Source organism: Sceloporus occidentalis, unplaced genomic scaffold (genome assembly GCF_023333645.1).
Source record: "Sceloporus occidentalis isolate IW3139 unplaced genomic scaffold, rSceOcc1.0.p SCAF_187, whole genome shotgun sequence".
Taxonomy (NCBI): Eukaryota; Metazoa; Chordata; class Lepidosauria; order Squamata; family Phrynosomatidae; genus Sceloporus; species Sceloporus occidentalis.
In genome coordinates this window covers 159,647-171,785 of record NW_028317167.1, presented here as the reverse complement: position 1 = coordinate 171,785, position 12,139 = coordinate 159,647, and the positions used below count along the sequence as shown (strand labels likewise).

Sequence of the window (12,139 nt, the reverse complement as noted above, 5' to 3'; positions counted from 1 at the left end):
AAGTGACGCAAAAATGAATTTTCCAATTATAACCTTTCAGGTTGGACGTTTGGTAGATATCACGGATTGTAACTAGTAAGTAGGAGCTTGATCCTATCGTGGGAACTGTAAAAACATTGATATACTCCCCTCCAAGGTATTGATGAGGTTTCTAAGTGAATGTTCCTATTCCTCGCTCCACCATTTTCAAAGGATAGCTGAACCAATTAAGAGCAACCCGGCACAATGTGACGCTAAGAGCCATTTAGCTTCACGTAGACGAGAGACCACAGGGAATGGTATATTAAATGAACAGTATGGTTAGTTCTTGGCGTCTTAGAAGAGGTAGTGAAGTTAGTTCAACACGTCCTAAGCTATGTCACCTTTCCCCATGTGCTACTGCACCAATCACACCAACTGATTAGGTGCATTTAATGGCGCTAATTAAAGTAAATGTATCTGACTTAAAACTTAAATGGTTTATAGGTCAGCCATATATCTCTCATGTCTAGGTTCCCTAATCCACTGTGGTTTGACATTAGGGTAAAGAACCGCTACTGACAGGATAGTTCAGCATTAACTGTGTTTGTAGAGATGAAATGCGAACCTGATTGTTTGTAAGTGTTGTATATAATATACTCAGAAATGTAGGTAGCAGACTGTGGATATAGCAGTGGAGCTGTCCCATCTGTGGTAAGAGAACCGTCCATGATGTGTGTTATTTTTATGGTTGGCCTTTAAAGAGAAAGTCTAATGTGCCCTACAGCCCAACCAACGAAGAATACATCTAAAAGTACTTTGAAAGGATATAATATGGATTTATTCCCTGTAAAAATAAATAAAAAAATTCTTAACCTGGTGAAAATGCTGCAGTCAAAGCACAGTCACCGGCAGGAAAGCACTTCTATTAACATCAGACGGTGCACTTGCTGCCCGTCTGTGCCGTCTTGTTGGACGTCTTGGACAAACCGCAGCTGGAACTGGCTGGCACTGAATATGTGTGCGGGCATGCATTTGGATGTTACTGTTTCCTACACCTGTGATGTTCTTTAATAAACGTAAATCTTTTTTTTAGAAACTCCCAAATGCAGTTGTTTACAAAGTTCAACTTTCACACCATTCTCCAACGAAAAAGGACATCTTTAGGTAAGTTGCTGTGTCCAAAAAAAGTCTTTTGAGTTTGGGATGGAAAATACATCAGTATAAAAATGCAATTTACATCCGCTTCCTCATATTCCATTTAAATCCACTATGTAAAGGACACAAACCGTTAACGTTGGAGAGATCAATACAATAAATGAACTTTAGAGAGTATATCGAAACTGTTCAAATGAGTGAGATGCCTATCATACGATAAGAAATAGGTGCTGCTTCTCATGGGGATACTTGCTAATTCGCAGGGCAATTATGAGGTAACTTTTAGGAAGGTCATCATTACGGCCCCATAGAACTTCTAGAAACATAGACTTTAGAAAGTGCTTGCACAATAGCCTGAACCTTTCTGGGCTTCTTGTCTATACAATCCTTTCTGGCAGATGAATGTTGAATAGACCAGATAGTGAGCATTAAACCTAATTATTGTTTTGAGGCTTGTTTATTACTGGGCTACTTGTTAGGTCTTTTCCCCATGTAAGTGTTGCCAGCCCTACGATATGGTATTATCATATTAGCAAAAAAGAGGATAATCAAATCGGTAAAAATATTTCATTGGCTTCGATGGTGGTAAAACCACTTTCCAAGTGGTAATTTTCTATACGTAATCCCCAATGTATTATAGTTCAAACTAGGAGGAATACTGCTGTCACACACCTGTCCCTATGTCGGTGGGATAAAAAAAATAATTAATTACAACATTCATTAAAAGACAATATAGTTATACTCAGGTAACTTAGGAAAATAAAGCAAATTTGTATCATATTATCCTATATATTTAATGCACGGAGCGTGCATGCTCATAGGATTATTGTTGTTTTTCTTTTGTTTTTATCTTAGTCGTAAAATTTTGCCACATCCAATATTTTTTTTCTTTATAGTAGGTACGGACTGATGAATAATTTAAATAATCCACCCAACTGGAATATCCGTCCAAATGATGACGGTGGAGATGGAAGTAAATGGAATTATGCCCTGTTGGTGCCAATGCTGGGGCTTGCTGCATTTCGTGAGTTTTACTATGCATGTTTTTATAGGAAATTTTAGATCCTAGAAACACCCCAGGAGAATAAACACCCCTGTGGTAAAGCTGAGGCTGCCAGAGAGAGGGAGGGAGTATGTATGAGTGAGAGTGTATGTATGAGTGTGTATATGTTCATGTGTATGAGAAGGGAGTGTGTTTTAGCATGAATTGTTTAGGTTTGTGTGTGAACATAAATGTTGGCATGAATGTATAATTGTGTGTTAGTGTAAATATGTGTGCCAGTGAGTGAGTGAGTGAGTGGGGGGAGGGGGGTTCACAAGTGCTCAATGGGGAAATTTGGCTTCCCCTGTCCTTGGGACATTCACACGATTAACCAGTTAACACCTTCATGATTTTCAATACCATCATGGAAAAAAACATGGAACATCATGAAGAAAGCAGCAGTATACTCCCCAAGAACCGCCACTTATGACCACACGAAGGAATTATAAATGGATGCATCACCTTCTAAATAAATGGAATGGTCCATTTGTGTAAATTGAGCAGCAACAGTAAAGGCAAAAAAATTAATTATAAAAGTAATAAAATAATTATATTTTCAGGAACCCCTATTAACCCTTTACAGTGCCGGAAGTCTTACATCGTCACGTGAGACTTCCATTACGAATGGATTTATCGTGTTCTGAATGAACGCAATGCTCCGCTCATGTAAAATTAGTTATGCTGATCGGCCAGACACTGAGTAAAGCTAAAATAAATAAAACGGTTAAAAAAAAAATGTGCCAACAGATCAGCTGGCTGGCATGATGAAAAAACTGTGTGATCCCTGCGGGCATACAAGAAGTAACGGCTGCCGTTATTGTGAAAATGTATCTTTATCTAAACTGAGTTTGTATATTGTCTTATCATTTAACCTTTTATTTTCTGTGTGCCTTCATTGCCCAATTCTGTGTGCTGTTGTGCAGTGAAATGAGCATCTCTTGTAGTGTACATTTTAAAAAAACCTATGCTTCTCTCCAAAAATACATGCTTTTGGATGGATATTTTGAGCTAGGCTGCTAAACAGTCCCAAAATTTCAAGTTTAGAAAAACACTCTTTTTTTTGTCACATTAATATATTGATATTTTGTTCAACAGAATTAGTTTGGAGACCATTTTCATGGTAAAATATTAGAAAATGTTTTATTGTTCAAATATGTTCACTATTTTAATGTATTATTCGTTCTTAATGTTGGGCAATACAGCCTAAAAATTTGTCAGAGGAGAGCTCTATCTGTCCTTGAAAACACAATATATAATTTGTCTAGGTGCTAGAAAAATGAAAGAGCTGACAAAGAATGTTTTTTGGCACACAAAGCCCTCAGTAAAGATGTTGTTAAAGAATACTCCATTGCTATTTCCTAAAAGTCTTTATTTGCAAAGTGCTTAATCAGAAGGCGAGAACATGTGAACCAGAGTTTAAGTTGCATTAGAAGAAAAGTGTCTTTTAGCCCCTTAAGGACAAGGCTATTTTACACTACAGGGCCAGAACAGATTTTGTGTCCTTTAATTCCCCTCCCACAAAAATGATTATTTTTTATTTATTCAAGTAGGGGGTTTTTTTTACATCCACCACGCAATATAAACTAAAAAAATAAGTGCTCGCAATTGTCATCTGACTGTATTAGTGCATGTGATTGGCTGTAGAAACAATCACATGGACAGAAGAGTAGGGGATCTGCTATGATTTGACTGCTCCGATGACCACGCTATCGTTGTGGCGTGAGATCGCTTTTAACCTATGACGTACCAGGTACTCCATTAGTCCTATAGGGACATCTTGTCACAATATACCTGGTACGTTAATTAGTTGTAAAGGGGTTAAACAATTCTGACAATGTTTGTGTTTTTGTTTTTTTAAACTTCAGGGTGGATCTGGTCAAAAGAATCTGAAAAAGAAATTATTCAGGCAAAAACAGAGTATACCCAGAAAATATCGAACATAGAAAAAGATCTTGAAACCAAATATCGGGACATCATCTCAGAAAATCGCCGTACGGTTGCACACTTGGAAATTGAACTAGAGAAGGAGCAGAACAGAACTCTGAGTTATCGCAGGGCTCTCGTTTCCCAGAGTCAGAAACTTGTGGAGGAAAGGAAACTTATGGAGCAAGAGAAAGACCGACTGATGCAGGAAATGCAAGTGGTGCAACAGTCAGGGACCGCTGGAGCCTTGTATTCGTCCTACCTTGGAAAAGAGGAACAATGGCGGATTAAGGCTAAAAGTTTGTTGAGGGAATTTGAAGATGACCTTAAAGAGAGACAGAACATTTACTGCAGCTTCATGGTACCAAAAGCTAGGAGACTAGAATTAGAAAAGAAAATGCTGATCAAAGCTGCTACTGATCCTGTTGCTGTTGAGTTGGACGTGCAGGATGGTTTGAATGATATATTTAAGCATGATACACACTGTGCTGTCTTGATGAACACCAATAAGAGTCAGAATGGCAAGTTAATGTGGGTATATCTGAAATACTGGGAGCTGGCAGTGGAACTTAAAAAGTTAAAAAATGTTGAAGCATCTATGTTAGGTAAAAAGGAAATGTAGCTTTTTTGGCAGAAAAACAGCAAAATGCAATTTTTGAGAAAACCTTGTCCAATAGTAATTGTAACCTTGCCCAATAGTAAAACCTTGTCCAAAGTTACTACAGGTTATGCTTCTTATGACCTTGTATTATGTTGAAATATAAAAAAATAAATGGTATTATTCCTCGGTCAACATTTATTTACTTCTAAAGTTTATTATTTTCAATAAAGTCAGCAACTGAACAATAGCAGAGGATAAATAATCATGCAGATCATGAGAAAAGGGATGATGTACAAATGTGGGTTTCTAATACTTATTTTTATTTAAACTATAAACAAGACTACAAGGGATTATTCAGAGAATACCTTTCCATGTGCTTTGGATCCTTGGAAAAAAAGGCCAAGTACATCTGTAATATTACTGATGTTTTTGGGTTTTTTTCTTGTCATTACAGGCATAGCATAGCAGTGTTTCTGCCTCCAAGCATATAGAAAGTTTGAACTGGTATAAAGCCTTTTTTAAAACCAAAAACATTTTTGTTTGCTCATTAGTACTAATTTCATGCAATCATACGGTCTAATGCATTTTGCTGACAATCCAAAATGTTCTTATTTTTCAGGCAGTCATATATCTTAAATATATTAATGCCTAGTAGTATCATGTAAACTTGGTGGTGGAGAAATGAAACTAGAAACCCTCAATGCCATCTTAGTAGGTTGTACAACCTGAGGCAAATTACCAATGAGCGCAATAACTTCAGTTTTCTCTGAGCACAAGCCATTAGAAACCATTCTTGAGGTAGTCAGAGGTACGTCAGAAGGCAGTGGTTGGACTCTGCTTGGTACAAACAGAGGGACTGGAAATACAGTCTTGTAAGGCAGATGGTAATCTCTTATTTCACCTCCAAGTCTTCCTACTCTGATGGTCTGCAGGGGCGATCTCTGTATAACAAAAATTGTTTCTTCTGTCTTTTCAAATGTTTCTTTGCCTTCACGGTTACATTCTAGTAAAGTTTGTCTGCAAAAAAAATAAATAAATGCATTACTTTTCAAGTTTTCAAGCTATTCCCAGTTTTGTTTTGTTTTTAAATCTAAAATGGTTTTCAAAAACAGTAACAAAAATAGCACTTCAACAAAAACAGCAAGTTGTGAAATCCAAAAGATACAGCCACATCAATTATTATTATTAATGTTGTTATTATTATACTTTATTTATAAAGCGCCGACAGATTCAGCAGTGCTGTACAAAGAAGAAAATGTTACAGATAACGACAAGTACAATACAGCAATTGACCTACAGATACAAGAGGAATGAAGGGCCCTGTTCCCAAAAGGAATTTACAATCTAGGTGATTACTTTCCTAAATGAAATACATTAAGCCTTTGCATGCTGTGCATAATGTTTCTGTATGTGCGATTGGCAAACACCCACCAGGCTTAAAGTGGGTTATGGTTTAATTTATATGTCCTAGCAATTATGTTGTCATCGTCTCATTTTTATAAAGATGGATGCAGTAATGTGATACTTTTTATTGTAAGCAGGGCTGGACTGGGGATGAAAAGTGACCCTGGCACCCACTAAATTATGTATGTTGCATTTTTACATATCATAGCGTGCAGCCATGCATATCCAGTCCAGTCAGAAGCTACACACTCTATCCAGACCCTCCTGAAACCTCTGATGAGCTCCCAAGTGAGCCCTGCTTGCTGATCACTGTGTAATTACCAGCACTGGGGATCAATGTGAAAAGAGAGGAAAAAATAGGGTACCATCCAGTTCCAAGAGAGATCTCTGAGGTCTTTTAAGAGCGCAAGGGATTGCCAGTAAACCAAAAAATATGTAAAAAGTAAAACTAAAAATGATGATAATAAATGGAATTTTGTTTTGTAACAAATTAGCACAAAATTATATAGGTGCCCAAAAACATTTTGCCCTCCCACTATCTATAGAACATATAATAGTTTTTTGCCCACAATTTAAAGTTGAAGAACAATTTAAAAAAAAACAGTGCAGTATGTAAGGAAGTATTTGCTCTCTTATAACGTTGAACCTAAATCTTTTTTTATTATCAGTGGGACCTAATTTGTGGAAGAAATTAAAAAAGCAAAAATGCTTTTTTCTCTCAAATGTTTTTTTTTTTTTTATTGTTGAGTCATACAAAAAGTGGTTTATCTGTTCTTGAAAAACAAATATCTCATGGAAAAAGAGGAATCATGGGTGAACAAAAATATCCTAAAAATAGTTTAAAAAAAAGCTCTTGTCACTTAGGGGGTAAAACCCTGTGCCACGAAGGGGTTAAAAAAAAACTCCCTTTGTTTTTAATCTTATATTCCTTGGCTATTTTTTCTCCTTTCACTTATATATCCAATAATGGTTTTATCATCCCCTTTTGTTAACCTTGCCATTTTCTCACCCGTGCGTGGTATTTGCAGATATAATGCTCAACATTAATTTGAGCATTATGGCAATCATAATACTGCTGTACTAATGCGACCACAACCTCCTTTCGTTTGCTTGAAGGGGTATCCGAAAATGTGTTGAAGAATACATTCAACAAGCAGACTGAGGTGCAAATAACATGTAATCTCCTAACTCCTCTAATTTATACCCCTTTTGAGCATTGTAAGAAACACAATTAACAAAAGCAATCTAAATGTCTACTAATATATACCTTTCCTCTGGTCTGCTCTCTATTGTGAGGTCATTCCAAAGCCATGTGCAGGTTTCTCTTTTAGAAACATCCATCTCTTTCACATTACACTTTAGGACAGTGAAGTTAACAGTTGGCTTGGCATCCAGATCCATGGTCAATATTTCGAAATCTACTACGGCAGTACTGTAGATATTACAGATGAATGCAAAATGCACAATTTACTGGATCGTTTACTTGTTGACGAACACTTCCACAGCACGGTTTTGATTACATCTGTTTAAGTAACACAGCTTGTCTATTTCTGTTCTCTTGGATCGCCTTTTATGCATGATCATGATGATTGAAATGTCTGGCCAAAAGCAACGTCATAGAGATTTTCTTTTCTCCAGTGATTGATTGAATGCACATGGTCACCTTGCCCTCATATTTAGAAAAGCTCATTAGACACATTTACTGCGGGGATAAAGTTTCAAGGAATACCACAGAATAGAGACAATTACATTACTTAAAGACTAACCAGATAGATTTGTTTTAATAAATTGGCCCTTACATTAATTAAAACTTTAGGTCACTTGCTTTTAAAAATAAATTTTATATATATATATATATATAGGCACACAGACTACGTGACCAAAGGTATGTGGACACCTGGCCATCACAGTTACATAGTTGCCATTTGAAAAAACAAATCCAGGTACACTTTGCAGCACAGCTATCAATTACTTACTTGAAAATGTAACACACATGTTGCCCCAAAGCTCCGCCCACTGTGAAACAACACATATGGCAAAATTTAGCTCGGCCTGTTTATCGTATCACACAAACTAACACACACACTAACATACGCAGACACACACATACAGTTGTGTGAAAAATAAATTACAGCCTCTTTGAATTCTATGACTTTATATATCAGGACATAATAACAATCATCTCAACAATCATTCCTTAGTGTTGCGCTTACCGGTGCTGCCGATGTCCCACGAGGGTCGGCGGCGCGCTCGCGAGTACGCACGCGCGCCCTCTCCGAGTGACGTGCATACTGCACGCACACAGAGGGGCGTGCGTGTAGACGCGGCGCGCTCAGGGCGGTCGCATTCGTCTATGCGAACCGCCGTGAGCAGCCCACGACGGCAAAATACTGTTTCGAGAGCTACTCGCGGGTTTAGCACTCGTTTACGTTTGTTTTGTTTATTGCACCGACGCCATTCTTTGGTGCCGGTCGCAATGACGTCACTGCCTCTCGCATTGGTCCCCAGTCCGTTTTCCCGCCCTTGTTCCTATTTAAACCCACTCCTTGGTTCTCTCAGTGCCCGTTCAATGAGTCACTGTATGTACTCTGGGTGTTTATACTCTCTGTCTTGTATCTCATTTGCCATAATTGTGTACCAGACCTTGGTTTGCTTCTTGACTTCGCTCTCGTGCTGCCTGCCCCGACCTTGGATTTTTTTTGGTTCTCGCTCCCGTGCTGCCTGCCCCGACCTAGGATTGTCTCTGGATTTTGCTTCCGTGCTGCTTGACCCGACCTCGATATCTCCTGACCACGGTTTCTGCCTCTAGATACGTCTCTGCATAGGGGGACCATTACCTGAGTTGTCTAGGTCCCGACGCAACACTTAGCAGGTGTAAAAATTAGGTAAATACAACCTCAGATGAACAACACTACATGACATATTACACAGTGTCATGATTTATTCAACAAAAATAAAGCCAAAATGGAGAAGCCATGTGTGAAAAACTTGTAGAACCACCTTTAGCAGCAATAACTTAGAGTAATGTTTTTTGTATGAGGTTATCAGTCGCTCACATTGTTGCGGTGGAATTTTGGCCCACTCTTCTTTAAAACATTGCTTCAGTCCTGTCACGCACAGCTGGATAGGAGACACCGAAGTCAGGTAGGACCTATGGGTATGATACATGTTGCCGGAAAACAGCATAAACGAGTAAACACGCCAAGGTCAGGATGCCAGAGAATAATGTAGTGGAAAAACAAGGCTGAGGTCAAACACAAAAGGACTGATATGAGAAAACGCACTCTGAGGACTAGCACTAGACATAGATGACCCTCAGAAGGCAAGGATCCTTCAGACTGAGGTGTTTAAATAGGAATCAGGATTTGCATAATCTCTCATTTTAAACACCTGTAGTTTGGAAGTTTGCGGGCACTGAAGCTGGTTGCAGCACGAAAAGGGGGTCTCCCTCTCCTGCGCGGCTCTTCAGCAGAACCCATTGGTGGAAGAGAGGAGGAGGGGAGGGTGTGAGTCTCCCTCGTGGCGGCTGCTGTTGCGGCTCAGAGGAGGAGGGGAGTCTCCCTCTCCTCTGTGGCGACGGTAGTCGTGTGGTGGAGGGGGGTCTCCCTGGCGGCTGCTGTGGCCGCAGTCGTGTGGTGGAGGAGGATCTCCCTCCTTTCCCTGGCAGCTGCTGTGGCGGCAGTCATGTGGTGGAGGGGGGGTCTCCCTCTCTTCCATGGCGGCTGCTGTTGCGGCTGAGAGGAGGGAGTCTCTATCTCCTCAGTGGTGGCAGGTGAGTAACAAGTCTACAACAACACCTGCCTGCTATATGGCATCTTCATTTGAATAGAAGCAGTAAGGATGTACTTAGTTTTTCACACATTGTTTTTCCATCTTGGCTTTATTGTGGTTTAATAAATAATTACAAGGTGTAATATGTTATGTGTTGTTGTTCATCTCAGGTTATATTTACATAATTTTCAGACCTGCTAAGAAACAGATGATTGTTATTATGTCCTGATATGTAAAACCATAGATTTCAAGGATGGCATACTTTCTTTTTCACACGACTGTACTAACATACCCATAGACACATATACACGTATTAACATAACCCCACACAAAATTACTAACATATCCAGACACACATACAAACATACAGAAACAGCACCATGTGGTTGTTTTCTTTTCTATATCTATAGATTTTAAAGAATAAAGAATCGATTTTACCTTTGAAGAGCCTCTTTACCAGCTAGGTTTGTGAGTGCATATACTCATCACATATATTTATATTCACAAACGTTATTACACTGAGTGTTTTGGTTGGGCAGCGGCAGTGTAAAATAGGGAAGTATTTTTTTCCTTTATTTTGATTTCTCAGTCTTTTCACTTTATTTTTGCACGTGATAGGGTGTTAAAAGGTTTATATTTTCTGGTACACATACTAACATACCCATGACACATGTTCACACACTAAAATATCCCCACACACTGATATACTTTGTTACACTACACACACATAGTAACATATTCATACATACACACACTCTAACCTACCCAGATACAATCATACCCCCACATGCACTAATATACCAGAAGACACATGTTTACACACTAACACACTTTCACCGACATACAGACACACTAACACACCCATACTAACATACCCAAAGATGCATGTTTACACGCTTACACATGTTCACACACTAAAATACCCACACACAAACATACCCAAAGACACATGTTTACATACTAACATAATATATACGGTATATATCCCTGTCTCTAACCAAAAGGAGAAAACATTTTCCCAACATCTTGTACTCAAAAGGGTTACAAACACAAGATGACATGTACACACAGTATCTTAGAAAATAGACTTGTTTTCTGCAATTGTGTGTTATAAATATTATAAGTATTTATCTCATAATGTATGATGGAATTATATAAACATAAGCTAAAGACAAAAATTTGCTTGCAGTCAAGTGATTATTAATTTAGGTAGATGGAGGAGATGGCAAACAAAACTATTCTCCCCATCTTCTAAACCCCTTTCTTACTATGTTTTACCACCTTTTTTCATGCTAAGCATCGGATATGTCATACGAATACCTGGGAACGCTCCGGGTTTGATTGCCCCCCCTCCCCATTTTACCTTTAAATGGGGGTGTCTCCCACTGCCGTCCGCAGTCCTGGCTGCGTCCCGCCGGAGCCCAGAAGTTCCCAGGTATGGTCATGTGTCATATCTTGGAAATCTACATCAAACAGACCTTGCAATTCTTTATCCCTTAATTTTGGGTAGGTTAGAGAGAGATCTGTGATCTCCTGCAACTGTCAATTCTCCAAATCCTGGGACTGTCTCAAGAAAAACAAGACAGTTGGTAACTATGCACCTGTATGAGCTTGTTGGGCATCTCATTCTAAAACCATGAGCATTCATACAGCCTCCACTCTTCTGGGAAAGCTTTCCAATAGATTTTGCAGTGCATCTGATATTTGTGCCATTCAGTAAAAATGGCATTTATGAGGTCAGTCACTGATGTTGGATGAGAAGGCCTGGCTTACAATTGGCATTCTAATTCATCCAAATAGTGTTCAATTGGGTTAATGTTAGGGCTGTATGTAGGCAATGATAGTTTCTCCACTCTGAACTCATTAAACCATGTTTTTGTGGATCTTGCTTTTTACATAGGTGCACGGTCATGCTGGAACAGGGCCTGGAATGGGCCTTCCCCAAAATGTTACCACAAAGTGGGAATATACAGTTGTCTAAAATCCCTTTGCATTCTGTAGGCCTAACATTACCCTTCGCTGGAAATAAGGGCCTAGCCCAAACCCTGAAAACAGCCCTAGACAAGTCATTAAATCCAGATTCTTCCATCTGCCTTCAAGATAGTGAAGTATGATTCATTACTCCAGAGTCTCTATATCTACTTTAAAACGCATTCTGCCACAGCAGCAACCCTCCTTTTTCATGGTCTGACTATTTGTGCCACTGATCAGCTACTTAAATATATATACATATAAAAGCCTTATCATCATGGGAATTGATGGTCCTCTTGAGGGCTTAAAGC

General features: G+C 38.9%; 2 protein-coding genes across 2 annotated transcripts; one reads left to right on the top strand and one right to left on the bottom strand.

Moving 5' to 3' along the window:
• The first annotated feature begins 2,025 nt into the window (after nt 1-2,025).
• Nucleotides 2,026-4,703, top strand: LOC149278641 (coiled-coil domain-containing protein 127-like). Its single transcript, XM_089501911.1, has 2 exons — nt 2,026-2,140; nt 4,024-4,703. The coding sequence occupies exons 1-2, from the start codon at nt 2,026-2,028 to the stop codon at nt 4,701-4,703; spliced, it is 795 nt and encodes a 264-aa protein (XP_089358037.1).
• A 620-nt stretch (nt 4,704-5,323) lies between these two features.
• On the bottom strand, nt 5,324-7,487 carry LOC149278640 (telethonin-like). Its single transcript, XM_089501910.1, has 2 exons — nt 7,354-7,487; nt 5,324-5,699 (listed from the first exon to the last, which is right to left on the bottom strand). Exons 1-2 carry the CDS (start codon nt 7,485-7,487, stop codon nt 5,324-5,326), a joined length of 510 nt encoding a protein of 169 aa, XP_089358036.1.
• Between the last annotated feature and the right edge of the window lie 4,652 nt (nt 7,488-12,139).

Excerpts from the sequence above, each read along its gene's own strand:
- LOC149278641 (XM_089501911.1), top strand. The coding sequence starts at position 2,026 with ATGAATAATTTAAATAATCCACCCAACTGGAATATCCGTCCAAATGAT. Across the intron at positions 2,141-4,023 it reads GCTGGGGCTTGCTGCATTTC|GGTGGATCTGGTCAAAAGAA; the intron begins GTGAGTTTTACT and ends TTTAAACTTCAG.
- LOC149278640 (XM_089501910.1), bottom strand. The coding sequence starts at position 7,487 with ATGGATCTGGATGCCAAGCCAACTGTTAACTTCACTGTCCTAAAGTGT. Across the intron at positions 5,700-7,353 it reads GAGAGCAGACCAGAGGAAAG|ACAAACTTTACTAGAATGTA; the intron begins GTATATATTAGT and ends TTTTTTTTGCAG.